The sequence below is a fragment of the Camelus bactrianus genome, chromosome 9, assembly GCF_048773025.1.
Source record: "Camelus bactrianus isolate YW-2024 breed Bactrian camel chromosome 9, ASM4877302v1, whole genome shotgun sequence".
NCBI lineage: Eukaryota > Metazoa > Chordata > Mammalia > Artiodactyla > Camelidae > Camelus > Camelus bactrianus.
Window position 1 is genome coordinate 2,080,687 of NC_133547.1, and position 22,664 is coordinate 2,103,350.

The 22,664-nt window shown below is 44.7% G+C and overlaps 1 protein-coding gene across 18 annotated transcripts; it reads right to left on the reverse strand.

Moving 5' to 3' along the window:
- Nucleotides 1-1,786: 1,786 nt before the first annotated feature.
- Nucleotides 1,787-20,952, reverse strand: ZNF667 (zinc finger protein 667). 18 transcript variants are annotated; one of them, XM_074368987.1, is made up of 7 exons: nt 20,749-20,952; nt 16,945-17,027; nt 16,261-16,436; nt 14,882-15,135; nt 13,021-13,147; nt 11,646-11,738; nt 1,787-4,645 (listed from the first exon to the last, which is right to left on the reverse strand). In XM_074368987.1, exons 4-7 carry the CDS (start codon nt 14,969-14,971, stop codon nt 3,066-3,068), a joined length of 1,890 nt encoding a protein of 629 aa, XP_074225088.1. In that variant the 5' UTR covers nt 14,972-15,135; nt 16,261-16,436; nt 16,945-17,027; nt 20,749-20,952; the 3' UTR covers nt 1,787-3,065. The 18 variants fall into 18 exon arrangements, with proteins under 18 accessions (XP_074225088.1, XP_074225084.1, XP_074225087.1 ...); XM_074368983.1 differs by lacking the exon at nt 20,749-20,952 and adding an exon at nt 20,373-20,742; XM_074368986.1 differs by lacking the exon at nt 20,749-20,952 and adding an exon at nt 20,139-20,269.
- Nucleotides 20,953-22,664: the final 1,712 nt, after the last annotated feature.

Consider the following 22,664-nt stretch of genomic DNA (forward strand, 5'->3'; position numbering starts at 1 on the left):
AAATAAGAAAAGGAATATATGTATGTATATGCATGACTGAAACATGCTGTACACCACAAATTGACACAAAATTGTAAACTGACTCTACTTCAATAAAAATATATATATTTTCTGCAAAAAAAAAAAAGCCTTTTTCGTTTCAGTAGTTTTCAGATGTCATCACAGTGTCCTCTAGTTTACATTATTTCTCATAATTCTGCTGTAATTCATTTTCTTTGTTCCTATGTAATGTCTTTTTAAAAATATTTCCTGGTATTCTTTGAGCTTCGTAGATTTGTGTTCTAGTGTTAGTATCCATTATTTATCTGCCCTATTTTCTCTATTTCTTCTGGGATTCCAATTATGTTATGTGTTGGACCAATAGATCTTTCCCCAGTTTTGGTATGGTCTGTTCCTTTTTGTCACGCCTACCCCCACGTTGTGCTTCATGTGGCTTATTTTTATCGCCCTACCTTCATGTACTCTTTCTCTGGCCGTGTCAAGTATACCGATGAGCCTGTTGAAGGTATTACTCCTCTCTTTACTGTGTTCTTCATTTCTTCATTTGATTCTCACAGTCCCAGCTCTCTGCTCAAATGATCCACCTCATTTGCCTCCTGTGCCTTTCTCAGTAGGGCCTTTAACATACTCCTCACAGTTGTTTAAAACTATCAGGTGGTCTGAGGCTAGTTCTGGATTGCTTTGTCTCCTGGTGGGAAGTACTGATTTTTCTTGCACTTTTGTATGCCTTGTAAATTTTACTTTTGCCAAAAGTAGGATAGTAGAAACAGAGGTAAACAGATTTAATTCCTGGAAATGGTCATGCTGGTCCTCCTGGTAAGCCTTTAGTGTAGGTTTTCATTAATATAGTTAAAAACTGGACTAGGTTTCAGGTTGCTGCTTGCGATGATTACCCTAAGCTCACCACAGCCTTCAAAACTCACTAGTGATTCCTTAGAGTGAGGGCTCGCTTTCCCTAGGGTTTACCTCAATGTTTGGATAAACTTCAACATTTAAATTTTCCCTTTGGAATATGCCTCAGAGACAGTCCAGCTAAACTATTTTTGTTCACTCGTTCCTTCATTCACCACTGCTTGAGTGCTTACCACTTCCTATGTGCCAGTCACTGTACTAAATGCTGGAACATGTGACTCCTTTAATGCTCTACAATCCTGTCATTATTTTGTACATCTCTATGTCCTCTCTTGCCTTCAACAGCCTTGCAACTTCTGTGTGCCCAGTAAATATCTACTGTCCCTTTAATGCTATCACCATCTCCACAAGTGATCCATCACCATGCAATCATCACCCTCTATACTCTTTACCTTGTTTCCATATTTAAATATCCTATACTCCCCAGTAAACTGTGTCTGCAGGCAAGAACGGTGCCTAACTAGTATCTGGGACATGTATTAGGTTTGAGACCACTGATTTGGAACCAACCTCTACGGCAGATTGGCAGGACTTAATAAAGTCGAGGGGGGGTGTGTATAGAAGGGTAGGGAGAAAAGACCTGCCCCTCCACGAGCCTTCCCTGTGTTGCTTGCTCACCCTTTTGCTTCAAGTGTTGATTTTTTTATGCTGATTCTCCAGACTGATAGGACAAGTTTAGATGGAAAATTAATGGCTCTGTCATCCTGCATGCATGCTCACCTTCTGCAAATCCAACTGCGTTCTCAGTTGTGGTCACAGTTAGGCTGACCTAGCCACATAGCTGCACATTCCACAGAGCTGTCTTAATAAGGGGCTGATGCTTTTAAGAGTGGCTTTGGCAAAAGGGAAACTTACACAGAAGAGTCCAACTGTATATAATTCAATTACAAAAAAGGACTGACTTTATTTCTTACACGTTTTGCACAAGTGGGAGAAAGGCTGAAAGCGATTACATAACACGGTGAACAGCTGACAAAAAAAGAGCCTGGCACACAAATGTAGGGCTTTCCCCATGTATTAGCTTGGGTTGCCACAACAGAATAGCACAGACTGAGTGACTTAGACAAAGAAATTCATCTCTTACAGTTCTGAGGCTGAAAGTCTGAGATCAGGGTGCCACAAGGTTGGGTACTGGTGAGGGCTAGTTTCTTGCCTTGCAGACAGCCACCTTCTTGCTGCGTCCTTACATGGCAGAGAGAACGAGAGAGTGCAATCTCTCTGGTGTCCCTTCTTTTAAAGACACGGATCCTATCATGAGAGCCCCACCCTCATAACCTCATCTATCCCAAATTATCTCCCAGGGGCCTCAATTCCAAAAGCCATCACATTGAGGGTTAGGGTTTTAACGTATCGATTTTGGGACAACACATTTAGTCCATGACATCTCCACCAATCACTTATTGCACACCAGTGTTCTTACATGAAAATACCAATGTTTATTCATATAAATATAGACAAATTTATTTTCAAATGAAACAATAATTTCTCCCTGCTCTGAAGTTCTTCATTCTTCAGTTCATGCTGGGTTTTTTCCCCATCAGCTTATCTCAGGCTTGTTGTATTTTTCACACCATGAAGATTATGTATCTTCACATCCATGGAGGCAGTATGGTAATGACCCTGCTGTTCCACACAATTACGTGTTATCTTTCCCCAAGTCTTCTTTATTCTCACCCACAAGTTTCTGTCAGCTGAAGCACTCTAGTTTGTGAGGAAATCCCTTCCGTGATACTTCTAGTTCTAAGGAACAAACTCAAAACTATTAATGTGGCCTTAAATCAGGTTCAAAGTCCCATCCAGAAAAATGGATTTATAATTCACTTTGTCGTATGTGACCAATAAAATAAAATTACATTGGAAATAAAGTATCAGTAACTTTTATCAAATGAAGAATGCACTTCATTAAAAATGGCTGATCCAATCAACTAAGCTTGCTACGTTGAAACTAGGATAAAGCCACTGCCTCAGTTGATTTCAAGTCATCAGGTCAAAAGTCACCAATGACTTTTGCTCTTTGGCTTCCAAAGTGGGACATGTCATCAAACTGTCCCGTTTTTACTCAATTTATGTACAGACAAATGCCTTTCCCCCCATGCCTCTCTCTCCACTACTTTGCTAGCCTCCCTCTTTGCTTTTACACATTGAAAACAATCTTAAGCTTTTTCTTCGGAATGTGTATTCTGATGCCGAATGAGGGATGAGCTCCGACTGTATGCCTTCCCACATTTACTGCATTCATAGGGCTTCTCTGAAGAATGACTTCTCTGATGCCGAATGAGATCTGAGCCACTGCTAAATGCCTTCCCACATTCGTTACACTCATAGGGTTTCTCTCCAGTATGACTTCTTTCATGGAGAATAAGGGACGTGCGTTGACTAAAGGCCTTCCCACACGTTTTGCACGTATATGGTTTCTCTCCAGTGTGAATTCTTTCATGTTGGGCAAGGTGTGCACTCTGACTGAAGGCCTTCCCACACTGATCACATTCATAGGGTCTATCTTCAGTATGAATTCTCTTATGTCGAGTAAGAGATATTCGATGACTGAAGGCTTTCCCACATTCCTCACACTGATAGGGTTTTTCTCCAGTATGAATTCTCTGATGTTCAATAAGAAATGACTGGCGGCCAAAAACTTTACTGCATTTATTGCATTTGAAAGGTTTCTCTTCAGAATGAATGTTCTGATGTATTTTAAGGTTGGCAGTTCCAGAAAACATCTTCCCACATTCCTTACATTCAAACAGTTTCTCTTTCTTTGCATGAACTTTCTGGTGTTGAACAAGGGAGGAATGCCGACTGCAGACCTTCTCACATTTATTGCATCTGTACAGCTTCTCTCTACTGTGAATTCTGAGATGCAGAATAAGGGTTGAAAGCCGCCTGAAGACCTCCTCACATTTATCACATCTGTAGGGTTTCTCTGAAGCGTGAATTCTCTGATGGAGCATAATGGATGAAACCCTGTTAAAGGATTTCCCGCATTTTCTGCATCTATAAGGATTCTCTAAACGGCGGCTTCTCTGCTGTAGACTCTGACTTAAGGCGTTCTCACTTTCATGAGTTTTCTCTCCAGTATGAATTCTTTTATGCATAACAAGGACTGGTTTCTTATTGAACCCTCTCCCACACTTACTACATTTATGTATTTTCCTCCCATTATGAATTTTCTTATGAAGTAAAAAAGATGACCTTCGAATGAAGGCTTTCCCACATTTTCCGCACTGGTGGACATTTTCAGCAAAGTGACTTTTCTGACGTATACTGATAGGTGGACACTGACTCGAGGCTTTCCCACAGTCAAAGATTTCCTTTTCATCATGAGTTTTTCCATGTAGACTAAGCGTTGCTCTCTGAGTGAAGCTTTCCCCACATCTGCCACATTCATAGCTTTTCCTTCCATCGTGAATCTTCTGGTGAAGAATGAGGGATGAGATCTGTCTGAATGCTTTTCTACAACTACTGCACTCATAAGGCTTCTCTCCAGCATGAGAGTTCTGATGAAGCTGAAGAGAGAAGCTCTGACTGAAGGATTTCCCACAGTCATTACACTTTAAAGATTTCTTTCCTGAATGCACCTTCTTGGGTTTTATTAGGACTGAATTTTTCTTGCAGCCTCTCTTTCCTGTGGGAACTTTCTGTGGTGCAGAAACTGGTTTCTGATAGATGCTTTGCCCAGATTTGTTGCTTTGACTTGGAGGTAACTTCTTGGTCTCACATTTAGACCCTGAGTCTGAAAGACATCAAGAAATTCAATGTTTGTTTTCCTTTGCTAGAAAAGTGGAGCTTCCATGCAATCTTTCTCAATCATAATGACAACGATGATGATCAGAAGAGTAACTTTTTAGTGTTGTGTTATGGTTTTAACATAGTAAGGGCTTTATAGAAATACTTCACAACTGAAATTCAGGAAAGCTTGCAATTTGAAATGAATGAATGAAGTTTTACTTATAGAACAAATTTTTACCATATATGACAATAAACTCCACAGACTGTTCATTAGATCATACAGCTTTATTATATGAAGCATCCAGAAAAGGCAGAAGGTAAACTACAGGCAGAAAGCAAATTAGTGGTTGCCCAGGGCTGGAGGTGGGCACGAGGGATCTTACTGAGGTGATAAAAATATTCTAAAACTAGATTACAGTAATGGTGGCACAACTTGGTAAACTTATCAAACACTACCGAATTATACATTTAAAATGGGTGAATTTTACAATATGTAAACTATGTCTCAATAAAGTTGTACATTTTAAAAATACATCCATAAAATCAAATCTTTAAAACAAACTGGACTTCTGGTTTCTGACTCCCCATGTAAAATTTTGGAAGTCACCATTTTGTCCTAACAAGTAAAAAGCTAAACATATGGTAAAACCAACAACTTCTCTTGAATCCATCAGAAAGGGGAGGACACAGGGCAAACCACTTCCTCCAAGACTGGAGAGGAAGGTGAAGAATACAGGGAGTCACAGCTTATCAGAGTAGAGAGTCACAAGGAAAACCACCATGGGAACCTGCTCTGGGGTAGGAAAACCTGAACTGGGATTAACAAATTGTCAGAGGCTCACTACCAACAAGTCTGAGAGTTAAAGACTCAAGAGGCACCTAGTTATGAGGGGCCCAAACAGCACTGCGAGATTTACCTTTAGGAGCTCGATCAGATTCTCACCTTAAATACACGGGAAAAAGAATAATTCTGAAATATACCAATCTGTCCCTCTTAACAAGGCCTGCCCTCAGGGGCCACTAGGTAGCCACAGCCTACCAGGCTGAGGTTATATCTGAGCCTAATTGACCTGGGGAGGGAAATACCCAACTCCAACTGGCTTTAGACAGCCTGTACCACCTAAGAGGGGAGGAGAAAACTGAGCATCACTTGGGATATTCACAGTCCAGAGGAACAGGCTCACTAAAAGACTTAAAATCTAATCACAGGACTATATAATGCTTCTGCACGACTCCACCTCACTATCACATTACTAAAGGCCTATTCACAGCAGTTCCTTTTAAATGGTACGTCATGGCCGGCTATCAAGAAACAAAATTACAAGACACACCAAAAGGCAAAAAACACAACCTGAAGAGTCAGAGCAAGCATCAAAACCAGACTCAAGTATGACAGGGATGTCTGCATTATCAGACCAGAAATTTTAAACAAATGTGATTAATATGCTAAAAGCTCTAATGGAGGAAGCATATAGTGTATAAGAACAGATGGGCAATGTAAGCAGAAAGATGGAAATTCTAAGGAAGAACAAAAATGAAATGTTAAGAGATCAAAAACAGTTTAACAGAAATAATGCCTTTGACGAGCTTTTTGGTAGATCTGACACAGCTGAGGAAAGATTCTATACACTAAAAGATTTATCAATAAAATACTCAAAATCCGGAAAGCAAATAAACGTAACAGCCAAAGGCTGAGGGACAACTACAAGAGACACATGTGTAATGGAACATACGTGCAATGGGAATACCAGAAGAAGGAGGAGGAAAAAGAGAAAAAACATTTGAAGGAATAATAACTGAGAATTTCACCAAATTAATGTCAGACACCGAATCACTGATCCAAGACACTTGAAGAAGACCAAGCAGGATAAACGTTAGGAGACCTGTAACTAGGCATACCATTTTTAAATTGCAGGAAGTCAAAGAAAAAAATCCTGAAAGAAGCCAGGAGGAAAAAGAGACCCCATCTATAGTGGAACAAAGGTAAGATTTACATTCAACTTCTCAAAAACAATGCAAGCGAGAAGAGAGTGGAACGAAATATTTAAAGTGTTGAGAGAAAGAAACCACCAACCTAGAATTCTGTACCCTGTGAAAATTCCCTTCAAAAGTTAAAGAAAAATATAAAGTCTTTTTCAGATAAAGAAATACTGTGGGAATGTGTTCCCAGTACACCTGCTTTGCAAGAAATGTTAAAAGAAGTCCTTTGGAGAGAAGGAAAATAATGTAAGTCAGAAACTCGGATGTACACAGAGAAGGGAGAAGCACTGAAGAAGGAAACGAATGAAGGCACAAAAATCCTTCCATTTTCTTACTCTTTATTGATATAACAGATAACACTTTATTCAAAATAATAATAGCAACAATGTATGTGAATAGGTATGCTTATATAATTATCTTATGTTTATGTTAATGTGTACTTATACACAAGTGAAATAAATGACAACACTGATACAAGGGGCAAGAGGGAGGAATTAGCATTATTGTTATAAGGTACTCACACTACCTATGAAATGCTATGGTGTTATTTAAACGTGGACATGGATTAACTGTAAATGTATATTGTAAACTCTAGGGCAACCACTAAAAAAAGTTTAAAAAGTGAAAAAAAAAGTGTAACTGATATGCTAAGAAAAGATAGAAAATAGAATTACGTGAACATTCATTTAAAAATCACAAAAGGCAGAAAAAGAATGGAAGACAAAAACAGGAACAAAAAGTAAAGGTAACAAATAAAAAACAGTAATAAATATGGTAGATGTTAATTCAGTTATATCAATTATCACTTTGAATGTCAATGGTCTAAAGGTAGAGACTGTAGAGATTGGATCAAAAAAAAAAATGACCCAACTGGATGTTGTCTATAAGAAACCCATTTTAGATGTAAAGGCACATATAGATTAAAAGTAAATGGATGGAGAAAAACAGACCACGCTGACACTAATCAAAAGAAAACAGGAGTAGCTATATTAACTCCCAGCTGGCTTAAAAACATGGAGAGTAATTATGGATAAAGAGGGGCATTATAATGATAAACAGGGCAATTCTTCAGGAAAACATAACAATTCATAACATGTATGTACCTAACAACAGAGCATCAAACTACATGAGACAAAAACCAATAGAAATGCAAGGAGGAAGAGATGAATCCACTATTATAGATGGAGACTTCAACACCCTCCTCCCACAAGAAATAGACAGACCTAGCAGGCAGAAAATCAGTAAAGACACAGTGGTTATGCCATCATTCAACTGGATATAACTGACATCTATAGACTATTTCACCCAACAGCAGAATTAACATTATTCTCAAGCTTACATGGAACATTCACCAAGACAGACCACATTCACCAAGATAGGCCACAGAACACACCTTAATAAATTTAAAAGAATAGAAACCATACACTGTCTGCTCTCAAACCACAATGAAATTAAACCAGAAATCATGAACAAAAAGATCACTGGAAAATCCTCAAATACTTGGAGATTAAGCAGCACACTTTAAATAACACATGGGTCAAAGAAGACATCTCAAGAAAAATTTTTAAATATTTTGAACTAAATGAAAATGGGAGCACAAGTTACAAAAAATGTGTGAGATGCAGTGAGTAGGTCTTAGAGGGAAACTTATAGCATTGAATGCATATATTAGAAAAGAACAAAGATCTAAAGTCAATAATCTAAGTTTCCCACTTAGGAAACTAGAGAAAAAAGAGCAAATTAAATCCAAAGTAAGCAGAAAAAAAGAATAAGAATTAGAGCAAATCTTTGAAATTGAAAACAGGAAATCAATAAAGAAATACAATAAAATCAAAAGCTGGTTCTTCAAAAATTAATAAAATTGTTAAGTTTCTAGCTAGGTTACCTAATAGAGAGAAGACACAAATTGCTAATATTGGAAATCAAAGAGGGCATATCACTACAGATCTCATCAAGTATAATAATGGAAAACTGAACAACTTTATGCCTACAAATCTGATAACCTAGATGAAACTGATCAATTCCTTAAATGACACAATTTTCCAAAACTCACACAAGAAGAGTAAGATGATCTGAATAGGCATATATTTATTTTAAACTCTTGATCAGTAATTAACAACCTTCTAAAGAAAAAAGCATCAGGCCCATACGGGTTCACTAGTGAATCCTACCAAACATTTAAGGAAGAAATCATACCAATTCTCCATAATCTCTTTCAAAGGACTGCAGCAGAGGGAATACTAATGCACTGTATGAGGCCATCATTACCTTAAAACCAAAACCAGACACATCACAAGAAAAAACTACAGACCAATATTCCTGATGAAAATTGATGCAAAAATCCTAAACAAATTCTAGTGAACCAAATTCAACAGCACATTAAAAGGATCGTAAACATGAGCCAGTGGGATTTATACCTGGAGTGCAAGGATAGTTCAATATGGGTAAATGGATGTAATATATAACATTAACAAATTAAAGGCCCATAAAAACACATGTTCATCTCAACTGATGCAGAAAAAGCTTTTGACAAAATTCAATACCCCTTCATGATAAAAACACTAAACAAACTAGGAAGAGAAGGAACTACTTTGATTTTATACCAAAAACTTTTTGAATCAATAAAAGAATTTGGTAAAGCAGCAGGATACAAAATCAACACTCAAAAATCAGTTGTCTTTCTATACACTAACAATGACCACTCTGCAAAGGAAATTGAGAAAACAATCCCATTTACTATAACATCAAAAAGGATATATTTAGGAATAGGTTTAACCAAAGTGATAAGAGTTGTACAATGAAAACTATAAACATTGCTAAAAGAAGTCAAAGATACAAATAAATGGAAAGACATTTTCTGCTTGTGGATTGGAAGGCTTAAAATTGTAAAAATGTCCATACAATGTTATCTACAGATTCAGTGCAGTTCCTCTCAAAATCCCAGTAACAATTTTTGCAGAAATAGAAAAAAGTCCTAAAATTCATGTGGACTCTCAAGGGATACTGAATAGCCAAAACAATATTGAAAGAGAGGAACAAAGTAGGAGGTCTCACACTTCCTGATTTCAAAACACACCACAAAGCAGCAGTAATTAAGATGGTGTGGTAGTGGCATAAAGACATAAAGATACACAGACCAGCGGAAAAGAATAGAGAACCCAGAAATAAACCCTTGCATATCTGGTCAAATGATTTGCAGCAAGGGTACCAACCCTGAAAGTACAGTTCCGTTCATGAATGACATTGGGAAAACTGGGTATGTACATGCAAAAGAATAAACCTGGACCCTTACCTTATGACATATACAAAAACTAACTTAAAATGGATTAAAGACCTAAGTGTAAGATGTAAAACTATTAAACTCCTAGAAGAAAACATAAGGGAAAAGCTTCAGGACATTGAATTTGGCACTGATTTCTTGGATATGGCACCAAAAGCATAGGAAAGAAAAAAAAATACACAAATCAGACTACATCAAACTTAACTTTTGCATGTCAAAGAAAACAACAGTGAAAAGGCAACCTATGGATATTGCAAATCATGTATCTGATAAGGGGTTAATATGCAGAATATATAAAGAACTAAAACTTAAAAACAGAAGACAAACAACCCTACTAAAAAATGGGAAAGGATTTGAATAGACATTTCACCAAGAAAGATAGATAAATGGCCTATAAACATGTAAAAAGATGTTCAACATCACTAATTATTAGGGAAATGCAAACTGAACCCACAGTATCACCTCACACCATAAAGATGGCCACTGTCAGAAAAACAGAAAATAACCAATGCTGGGCTGGCAAGAATGACAAGTTGGAACCCTTGCGTACTGTTGGTGGAAATGAAAAATGGTGCAGCCACTGTGGAAAATGGTATGGAGGTTCCTCAGAAAATTAAAAACCGAACTACCATATGCTCTAGCAATCCTACTGCTGGGTATATAGCCAAAGAAATTGAAATCACGATCTCGAAGAGATATCTATGCCCCCATGTTCACTGCAGCATGATTCACAGTAGCCAAGAGGTGGAAGCAACCCTGATATCCACTGAGAGATGAATGGATAAAGAATATGTGGTACATACGTACAATGGAATATTATGTAGCCTTTAAAAAGAAAAAATCCTGTCATATACTACAACACGGATGAACCCTGAGTACACAATGCTAAGAAAAAAAGGCCAGTCACAAAAAGTCAAATGCTGTAAAATTCCATTTGTGTAAGTATCCATAGTAGTCAATATCATACCAAGGGCTGAATGAAGGGGTGGGAATGTATACTACTTAGTGGGTATAGAGTTTCAGTATTGCAAAATGTAAAAGTTCTAGAGATATCTTCACAACAATGTAGATATACGTAATGTATATTTTTAAATGGTTAATTTAATGTTATGTGTTTTTTTTTTTACCACAACTGAAAAACCGTAACTTGACCAGCTGAAGAAGAATCTATTAGAAAACTGAATGAGTTATTGACAAATAGTCAAACTAAAGTTATGGAAAAGTCTTTTTTAAGGAATGAAGTTTGAACATTATCATCAGAAATGCTATATTTAGAGAGGTCAGAATACACATTCTCTGAAGGGAAACATGAAAGCCAAGGCAGGGGACTTGATAGGTGGGGATAAGGCTATTAAAAGCTGAGCTTGAGACCAGAAACCTGGGTTCAAATCCAGCTGTACTGCCACTTCCAAACTGGGTGACTTCGGGCAAATCTCTGAACCTCTCTGGTCCTCAGTTTCCTCATCTATAAAATAGGAATAATAATAGTACCTACCTTATAGGGTTGTTGGGAGGAAACTGTACTTAGAAGAATGTCTGATACCTAGTAAGGGGCTTATTAAATGTTGGTTATTCTCCCTCTGGGGGCTCACACTGACGAGACTTGAGTTCTCTACACAGGCCTCGGGACTCAGAGGTGGAGAAAGTCGCTCTCAACTATTATCTTAAAGATGTTGCCCTCTCATGGTGGAGGGAACGCTCGCACAGAATGTCAGCTTCTAAGCCCTGGTTCTCTGTCACTCACCCGAGCCCCAGCGTCTTTTCACTGGCTCCACCATCCAGGGCGCTTTCCCTTTCTCCAGTAAGGCGATCACATTTGGCCTCCGAAAGGAAAGTCCTGCACACAGGGAGACACTGGACTGAGTATGATGTGGGCACCACAGCTTTAGTATCAACAGAAATGGGGGGTTATCAGCACAAAAGGAGCACGGAGGATGTGAAGGGCAGATGGAGAATAAGGATGAAAGGTCAGTCACAGCCAGCAGAGCTGTTCATTTCTAACTCTACAAAGCCAACAGTTTTCCTGAAAAGTTGGACCAGAAACTCCTGAAGCTGGCTATTCAGCTACTGCCTTTCCACTCCGAAGCCCACCACTCTCTGACCTGTTTTGCGGTGCACAGTATTGGGCCCTGCAACCCACACTTCTACACCAGCCGCTCGCTGGCAGTGTCCACCAGTAGAGGCACTGGTGGTTTCAATTTCTGCTTTCCTTTTTTTCCCTGCACTCCCAGAACTAGCCTCATCTCGCCTCCTCAGGAGGATAAACAAACCAGGCACGGCGCCTCTCGCCTTCAGAAGTCTGAGTCCCTTCCTCGATGTCCTAAAAACTCCAAACTCTTCCCTCTGTCCCCCCAGCCCGAGGATGGTGGCCATAACCATCTCTGTGTTATCTCAGTGTCCGACACTCACCTTTTAACAATAAGTCAATTCTTTATATTCTTGCTCGTAAGACAACCTGGGCGTCCTCAAAAGGTTACATGTATGGTTACTATATGACCGGCACATACCACTCCTAGGTATATACCCAAGAGAAATGAAAATGTGTGTCCACGTAAAGATTTGTACTTGAACAAATCAGATTCATTACAGCAGCAGATTCATAATAGTCACACAGTGGAAACAGCCCAAATGCCCATCAACTGGTGAATGGACAAACAAAATGTGGTCTGTTATCTGACCACATGCTACAATGTAGATGAACACCAAAAATATCACAGAGTGAAAGACGCCAGACACAAAAGACCACACAGTCATGATTCTCTCTCTATGTAAGGCCAAGAATAGGCAAATTCAGAGAGACAGAAAGTGGATTCGTGTTTGCCTAATCTGCGGGGATCAGTGGGCAGGGGGAAATGAAAGGTGATTTCTAGTTAATGGGTGTGGGGTTTGGAGGTAATTAAATGTTCTAAAATTGACTGTAGTGATTGGGTGCACAGCTCTGTGAATATACTAAAAGCCAATGAATTACATATTTTATACAGGTGAACTATATAATATGAGAATTATACTTCAATAAGACTATTAAAAAGCAAAACAGATGTGGAGTGGCTTGTGCTCCTGACTAGACTGACTCATGTCTGTCAACGGGCCAGCTGTGCACTATGGGAGGAGAGCCTTACCGAGAGAAACCAGGTTCTGGTAGTTTTCCAACATGACATCTTCGTACAGATCCTTCTGAATGGGGCTCAGCCACTCCCACTCCTCCTGGGAGAAGTAGATGGCCAAATCCCCAAATGTCACTGGTGCCTGAAATGGAAAATCACATGGCCTTTCACCGTGGGTTTGTGCTTCCACGCGGCTGGAGAAAACGTGGCCTTGCCCAGATGGGAGGTGTACAGTGCCAGGACTCTACTAAGGAAACATTTGCAGGTCTCAGGCCAAAAGGGGCAGGTGTATTAAATAAAACACAAGGTAATATATCTGTTATTAAAGATTGTGTTGCATAAAAAATGTATCAACTTGGATTTACTGGGCACTGACAAAGACAAGGCATTTTCCTAAGTACCATGCACATACTGGCTCATGCTAGCCAGTGACTGGGGCACTGCTGAGAGGATCACAGCAACGTGACAGATGAGGAAACTGAGGCCCAGAGGGGCAAGGTGACCTGCTGAAGGTCTCACAGCTTGTAAGTGGAGGAGCTGAGGTTCAATCTGGGCAGTCTGGCTACTGATTCATGTCCCTAACCTCATGTGAGTGCGTTACACACGGCAAAACGTTATTTGCAGCGAGGAGGGTACAGCTCAGTGGTAGAGTGCATTCCTAGCATACATGAGGTCCTGGGTTCAATCCTCAGTACCTCCATCAAGGAGAAAAAATTTTTTTAAATAAATAAATAAGTAAACCTAATTAACCTCCCCCTAAAAAAGGTTATTTGCAGATGAAATCAAGGTTATTAATCAGTTGACCATAAAACAGGGAGAGGAGCCTGGATTATCTGGGTGGGCCAACGTCATCACAGGAGCCCGCAAGAGCGAAGAATTTTCTCTAGCTGGTGGAAGAGGAGAGCAGAAAGGGAAGCTGAGGAGATCTGAGGCATGAGTGGGGTCTGACCTGTTGTTGCTGGTTTGAAGATGGAAGAAGCAGGCCACATGGAAAGTGGGAGAAGGAACTAAATTTTGTCAATAATGAATGAATCCAGAAGAGGACTCTGAGCCTCAGTGGAGACCACAGCCAGCTGACGCCTTGATTTCAGCCTTGTGAGACCCAATGTAGAGGATCCAGCTAAGTCATGCTGTGCCTGACCTCCAACCCACCAACTGTGTGATAACCACAATGTGTGCTGTTCTGGATGGCCAAGTTAACAACAATGTGTGCTGTTTTGGATGGCCAAGTTTGTGGTAATGTGTTATAGCAGCAATAGGGAACAAATACACGTAACTTAGAGGGCAGACATGTTGATTATGAGAAATCTTATTATACCTGGCTTACTTGATCATCAAAACTGATGAAACATGATTACAAGAGGTTGACTCCCTGGCCCGGCTCCAACTAACTCAACCTGTATACAGGGTTACGAGGAGTCTCAGAGTTAGAGAGGCATCCTCCTTGTGAATATGGGTTGTACCAGCGAAAGCAAAGCAACACGAAGAGATTAACTCTGCAGCGCACAACCAGTCCTCCTCTGCCCTAGCAGGTCACACCTGGGCACACACAGCCTCCTCGAGAAGTCACGGTGGCTCTGCTCTTCCCCCTGGGGAGGCCGTGTCTCCCAGGGCAGGCAGAGGCCCTGGAGATGTTGGATGCACAGGCAGATGATCATGCGCATGCTGAGGGTGAAGCCGGGGGCTGGCGGGGGGCTGGGGGCTGGCGGGGGCTGCGGCTCCCTGGAGCCCTTCTCAGGCTCCCGCCCCCTGCGGTGACAGGAAGACACAGGGAGTAGGTCTCAGCTGGGTCTCTGTGCGGCAGAATGTTCCCATGCATAGAAAGCAGATGGTTTCTTACAGGATGGAACTTTCCCAAAGAGGAATCTCTACTTACCTTGGACTTGGGTTTCCCACGTGCAGCAGGCATCCTTTCCTTCTGCAGAGGGGCGGAGTGCTGAGATGGTGGGGCTGGGAGAGAAGTCATGAGGCTGACTGGGCCTTGTGGGTGGTCCCAGAGACTCTAGGATAAGACTCCCCAGGCCCCACACCCCGGTCACACACACATGCACATGGAAGGAGGCCAGAACATCTGAAGCATTCCTGCCCTTCTCAGGATCACGGAGGGGCCAAAGCCAACGTTCTCCGCTCCTAAGATCACAGGAGGCGCCGGATCAGGAGGCAAGTGAGACGTGCGGACACCCGCTCTTCCCCCTGACAAGTGTTTGCTGAGTGCCTACCAGGCGCCAGACACTGCCCCAGGCAATGGGGAGAGCAAAGTCAGAGCACAGAAGTATGGCTCCCATGCACCTTACATCCCAGTAGGGAAGACAGGGCCACACAAGAGCACAGGGTTAGCTGAGATCACAGCCCTGTAGGAAGAAAGGACCTGAGCAGGGCGGGGAGTGAGGGATGCTTGGGAAAGGCCTCTCAGAGGAGGCAACACTGAGGTGTGAATGTAGTGCCAGTGTGAGCTACTTGGGCACTGGGAGAAGAGCATTCTGGGTAGAAGCACAATAGATGCAAGGGCCCTGCGGCAGACACACGTTTAGCATGTGGAGGGAGGCGAGAAGGTAGGTCCGCTGAAAGAGAGTGAGTGAGGTGGGGAGTGGTGGGTGAGGAGGTGGCTGAGGTCAGGAGGGGCCAGGTCATGAAGAGGTGACAGGCAGCTCGGATTTCATTCTAAGTGTGATAAGGTATCACTGCAGGGGGTGCAGGGGTGGGTGTAGCTGAGCAAAGGAGTGATGGAGTGATGTGGCTGCCTTAACATTTAATAAATTTTTTTTGGTGACTATGTGGCAAATAAACTGGGTGTGTGTCCCAGACCACAGAGCTAGGCATTAACCCTCCTCTACCGTGCAGAGATGTTAGTCAGAAGCCCTCAGAGGCCAAGAGGCAGAGCTGGAGCTGGCTTGCCCTGGATCCCACAACTCCGTTGTGCACACCTCTCCAGCTGCGTGCTCAGTGACATCGCTTTGATAGCTTACAGTGGGCCCTGGTGGGATTATTTACACCGCGGAAATTGGCAGATGCTACAAATTATCCAGCACACCGCTGTCGCAGGGTCAAATACAGAGAGAATTCAGGTGTCCAAGACTCTGTCACACACAGTAGTGGAGGGTTAATGCCTAGCTCTGTGGTCTGGGACACACCCCAGAGCAGCTGCCCATGACACAAAATCCTGAAATCTTCTGTTTCAAAACATCCATGCCACTTTTGCATCCTGCATCATGATAAACCTGAGTTAATCTATAAATCATGTTTTAAGTTATTTACCAGACAAGTACATTGCTTGGCTCTTCTGAGTCCTCAAGTAAAACGGACTGCTCCAGGAACCGGCACCGTGTCCGGCCTGGGTTTTCTCATAGCTGTTTGTGCTCAGTCACACCCCCCAAACTGAAGCAGCACGATTCCTGTCCACAAAATACTTTTCTCCAAGGAACTCAGCATAGCTGGGGAGAAAAGAAGAGCAGTTTGATATTAGATATTTCTGGATTCAAAGCTTGCCTCCACCAATTACTGGCTGTGGGAGAGCTACACAGAGCCTCAGTTTGCTCATCTGTACAATGGGGTAAACAAAACCTACCTCACTCTTGGCTGTTTAGTTTACACAAGACACCTTCAGCAATGGGCACATGGTTATCTCTTGCCTTTCTTTTCCTTTTAAAGTCAGTATACACCAAGTGTCGCCAGGGAAGCCTGACACCCCCTAAGAGGGCTGCAGTAAGAATTCTCACACAGTGCTAGTTGGAGAAACTGGCAATTTGGCAGTATCTCTAAGACTGAAGGTGCACAGAGCCTTTAACCCAGCAACCTCATTTCTAGTATTTGTCTTCAGACATCCCTGCATGTGTGTAAAATGACAGGGTCTGTAGGAAGAGGCAGCACAGCCCTTCAGTGAAGCGTGTCCGTCTGCAGTCAGGCTGTCTGCGTTCAGCTTCCACCTCTGCCAGCCCCTACCTGTGTGACCGCAGACCCGCTCCCTGTCCTCCCTGGGCCTCAGCTTCTTCAACTGTCAGCTTCTGCAACCAGCCACAGGGCTGCTGTGAAAGTTAAATAAATGAAAACATGCAACACACTTAGAGCGCTGCCAGTGCCCTACAAATGTCAGTTTTTAAAATTATCATTATTATTCCCACCAAGAGACTGGAAACAGCTGCTTATCAATAGGAAAGTGGCTGAGTGACTATGACATGCACATACAAGACACCATGTAGCCCTTAAAAGGAACAAGGCAGCAATACACCAGTGGTTCTTTGCTGGGGGCAGTTATGCCCTCACAGGACACGTGCAATGTCTGGGAACATTTGTGGTTGTCCCAGCTTGGCATGGGCTGGGGAGAAGCTGGTGCCCCTGCGTGGAGGCCAGGGATGCTTTAAACATCTTACAATGCACAGGACAGCACTCAGAGCAAAGAATGATTTGGCCCAAAATGTCAACTGTGCTGAGGCTGACAAATCTGCTCTACATGTACTGTGTGAAATGATCTCCAAGACAGAGTGTAATAAGGGAAAAAAAGGTATAGAGAAAATGCTCAGAAAAAACAGAACACACAATACGAATGCATGAGTTTGAAAAGGCACACACAAGTTCTCAAAGGGAAACAAAAGAAATTGGTAGCAGTGGTTGTCCCTGAGGAAGGGAACTAGGTCACTAGGGTTGGGAAAGGAAACTAAAACTCACTTTTCCCTATCTATGCTTTGGCATTCTGTATCGTGCATGTATAATTACCTCCTCAAAACACCACCACCACAAATAAAACAAAGAGGCTGGATCCCACACCACCTCAGGGCAGGGATGTAAACCTGGCCGGTCTTATGAGTCCCAGACCATCAGTTGGGAGAGGGCTTTGCAATTTAGCACAAAGCTAAATCCTTGCTCCTAAGGTGAGAATGGCTAGACTGTGGATGAGAACAAGCTTCAGAGAGTAACTGGACAGTGGCCATGCCTCCCCTCACAGCACATCCCTGCAATACGGTGGGACTGTGCTGGGTGTTGAGCTGGATGTGGGTCCTGACATCCCTGAAAGCCAGCCATTACACACCCACCCAAGCTCACTGCTTCTGTTCAGCCAGAATTTCTTTTTGCTGTACACTTGTCTAGTAGTTTAAGATCACTCCTACCCTGAACCTGCCAGCCCTAGAAGCCAGAGATACAGGAAGGTACTTTCTCCAAACACCCAGCTGTAACAGAAAACACAGAATTTGCATGTGAATGTCAGCCTTGCCATTTCTCTGCTGTGCATGGGGACAGATTTGATTTCCTCACTTGCAGGATGGGGCTAGGAATGCCTCTAATGCAGGGAAGCCAAGCTGCTGGGACTACATTTGATAAGATATTGAAAGCACCAGTCACTGTTACCCTCCTCCCCTCTCCTCTCCACCAAATTAATTTCTTTCATTCCTAGAAGCCCCAGAGGAACCCACAAACTCTCACCCTGTTTGTACACCAGAATCTCTTGGGAGCTTTTTAATAAATACTGATAACTGGGCTCCATGCCAGAACAATTAAGTCAGAATCTCTGAAGACTGAGCCCAGGCATGTTTTATTTTTATCTTTTAAGGTTTCCAAGGTGATGGTAATGCAAAACCATAGTTTAGAACTCCTGCCCCAGTCTCTGGCTGTAGCCCAGACCTCAGTGCTGGGGAGGAGAAAAGTCTCTGATAAGCTCAAAGCCAAACTCTCACATTCCCTGATCAAAGGAGTCCAAGGAGTCATTGATGGTGGCCATTTCTGGCTTTGGAGCTGACTGAGACGCCCACGGGAAGCCTGGGTGTTGATTCTGAAAACAGCACCCACTGTCACCCTGCAATCCCTTCACCCTGCTTTACTTTCCAAAATACTTATTGCCACCTGTTATCAATTTAATTTCATCTCTAGTAAATGCAAGCTCCAAATGAGCTGGAGCAGAGTCCATCTTGACTAGCAAGGTGTGGGGCTCATGCTCCTGCCCTCCTAGGACCCTGACTAGAAAATTCTAAGTCTAAGCTCAACCTGGATTTCAGGGTTATTTTATCTCTTGGCCTGAAACTTTTCCTTTGGGGCCCCACCTTTTGCTTTTCTTTCTGTGGATTTTATTATCTGGGTGTGGAATCCTTGGGGTTATTAGGTTAATAGTAGAGCAATTATCATTTATACATCACTTACTTGCGTCACGCACTGTTTCACTTAACGTTCACCACAAATCTAAGACCGGTACCACTATTATCCCCGTCTTGCAGGTGAAACCGAGAGGCAGCAATTTCAGTGACCTCTCCCAAAGTCACACAACTAGCAAGTGATGGAACCAGAAGCCCCAGAGTCCCACCAAACTACCCTGGCTAGGAAGGAAACACAGCCATATGCAGCCGCAGGTCCCAGAGACCAGGGTGGCCCCTGCCCTCCCTCCGCACGCACGCTGATGCAGAAACACACGCAGGAGCGGCTGGGCTGCTGGGGCACCGCTTCTCAGCTGGGGGAGGTCAGCCCCTCAGCTTTGAGGACCGACGCCCAACCGCAAGTCCAGAAACGTAAAATCCTCCAGCATTCACCTACTTCGGCACAGGGAGCAGGGAAAACCGCCACCGGCACCACAGCAAACGCCCGCACCCACACAGGCCCCGGGGGTGCCGAGCACTGCACGGGGCGGCTCACCTTTGCTACTTCGCGTAGTTCTCCCAACGCTGAGGCGGGCGCGGTTCCCACCCTGTTCCACCGAGGGCGCAAGCCTCCCGCAGCCGCACACGGAACCCCTCTCCCGGAGCCTGCACACCCGCACGGCCGCTCAGTCCTGCCCCCGGGGCCCCCCTCCCACAGTTACAGGGAGACACACCAGGACAGCAGTCACGCACACTCACTCCAACAGCACAGACCCGCGGAGCCACGCTCACGTACGCGCCCCGGCGCCCCGCCCCCCGGCGCAGGCCCTGCCCTCCCGCAGACGCCGCACACCCCGCGGGCGAGGGCTGTCGCGGCCCTGAGGCACGCTCCCGTCAGCACACGGCGGGCTCCGCCTCACACACGCAGAGGCGCCGACACGCGCCCTCCGCTCGAGCACACGACGCCGCCACACGCGTCACTCGCTCACACATACGGAGTCCTTCCCCTCACGCTCAGTCACCACACAGCAAGACACGGCCCCGCGGGCATACACATACACCCCGTCCCACACTCACTCCGTCCTCCCGTGTCGCGCCTCGGCGGCGCCCACCCGAACGACGCGCAGGACGCGCAGAACCCGCGCACTCCCCTCCGCCGCCCGGGAGGGGCGCACCCTGGCCCCGCCCCCGGCCCCGCCCCCTCACGCGTGGGACACGTCGGCGGCCACGGCCCCGCCCCAAGGGCGTCCCCGAGAGCACGAGGCCCCGCCCCTAAACAAAGCCACGCGGCCCAGAGGCGCTCACGCTAACCTCTCTCGGGACCAGTCCACAGGCACCAGCCTGAGGCCCCGCCCCCTCACACGCAGCGGCGTACGCAGGCACGCTCGTGGGCGACGCCGTCGCGCGACAGCCCGAGCCCCGCCCCTGTGCCAACCCACGCAGCACGCAGGGCCGCGCGCACGCGCAGGGCCCGCTGTGCGCTTCCTGGGGCTCTACGCATCACTGTCCTAATGAAATCACGTAGTCGTATTCGGGCGCTAAAGCCCTTCCTTGAGCCGTTCAATCAAATCCAACCTCTCCAGCTCGCCGCCATCCTCGGCAACCACACTTTCCAGTCTGGGGCCTTATCGCCCCAACACCCTCCCCTTTGCCCTCCGCGTTCAGACGGAGCTGGAGCGGGGCTCACCCGCGGACCGTAACTCGCGCGTTCGCGCTGCGAGCTCTAGCTGCAACTCCCAGAGGCCTCGGGGTCGTGCTGCGGTTCCAGGAGGAACCCGGAAAGGGAGGTTGAGGGGTCCGGGCTGAAAGAAAATTATCCGGGAGAGGGGCGGAGGGGTGTCCCTCCAGGCTGGGAGCAGGATCTCGCTCGCGCCTTCACTGAACAGCCCCAGAGTCCTTTGCGCGGCGCCTTCTCGGGGTCCCAGACTACATCTCCCAGGAGACCCCGCGGCCGGCTTCCGCCCGTGTGCGCGGCGGCCGCGCGGCTGGCGGGGACGCGGGCGCCCTTCTGTGGCGGCGTGTGGGATGACCGCGAGTGTGTGAGAGGAGACGCGAGGTGTGACCCCGCCCCTGTCGTCCGGGTCCGGAGTGTGACTGCATTCGTGCATGTGGGGCCCAGATTGTGTTATCGTGTGTATGTGTGAGGATGAGCCATTGTTCGTGAACGTGTGACTGTGTGTGTGTGGGTTGGGACCCACAGATAGTGGGTGTAGAAGCTACCGTGTCTGGAAGTGTGTGCTTCTGTATGTATGAGTGTGGCCTGGTTTTTGTGGTTGTGTAGGTGCGTGTGGAAAGCTGCTGTTTGTGACCTTGTGTGTAGAGATCCAGTTCTGCGTTTTTATAGGTGTGTGTACATGTAATTCTGATTCCAATTCCAGTGTGCGGATTTTTGCCTCCACCATCAAGCAATTTTCTGACAGTAGCTGGGTGTCAATTATGTCCCTAAGGGTGTCCTCCCATCAGACACCAATCACAAGTCCAGGTATCCCCTGCACTTCTGACTGACCCATTATAGGCTGGAGGTTCCAGTGCCCCTTCCTCATGTTAGAGCAGGCAGACAGCTAGATATGAGCAGAGAAGGGGAGGCATGGGCCAAATGGCTCAAAACCATACATCTTGTGATCAACAGGGGTCTCTGGAAAGAGAAAAGAAGGAATCTCTGGACTGATAATAAATCACATTTGAGGGTAACAAGTGTCCTGGAGGCAGGCAAGGAAAAGTGGGGAAAGGCAGGAACCTCCAGTGTCCAAATGTAACCTTTTCCTCATAAAGCTCTCATTACAATAAAATTAGCCTTGCAGATTAGAAGCACCCATCATGCGCTGATGCCATGACATTTCTGATCCAGACTAAATAAGGAGGAAGATCCCTCCTCCCCTCGGGAAGGTGGGACTGGGATGAATATCAGGGAATACGACCCCAAACCCTTCCCTCCCCAATGAATATTCTGCCCATTTATTTTTACACTCTATGCAACCAACTTGCCAAAGAAACTCAGTGCAGCTGCTTACCTGAGCCTGCCTGCTCTCCCATGGAGAGTCCTGTCACTTAATAAATCCTCACTCTACTTTCTTGATCTCCATGTCTCATCTCTGAATTCTTTCTGAGACAAGAACCTAATCACTGGCTTCACTGGGGTTTGATTAATTTGCGAGAACAGCTCACAAAACTCAGAGAAATTTTTTACTTACCCCCCGGTTTTTATAAAAGGATATAACTCAGGAATGACCAGATGGAAGAGAAACAGAGGGCAAGATATGTGGGAAGGGGTACAGTGCTCCCATGCTTGCCACTGTTCCAGAACTGCCATGTGTTCACCAATCCGGAAGCTCTCCGAATTCCATCCTTCTGAGTTTTTATGGTGGCTTCATTACTTAGGCATGATTGCTTAAACCAGGACTTTAGTGACTGAACTCAGCCTCCAGCACCTCTCCCCTCCCCAGAGTTCTGGGGATGGAACTGAAAGGTCTGACTCCTGAATTACTTGGTTGGTTCCCCTGGCAACCAGCCCCATACTAGTCATCTCCTTAACATAACAAAAGATACCTTGTCTGGCTCTTCACAAAGGAAATTCCAAGAGTTTGGGGAGCTCTGTGCCAGGAG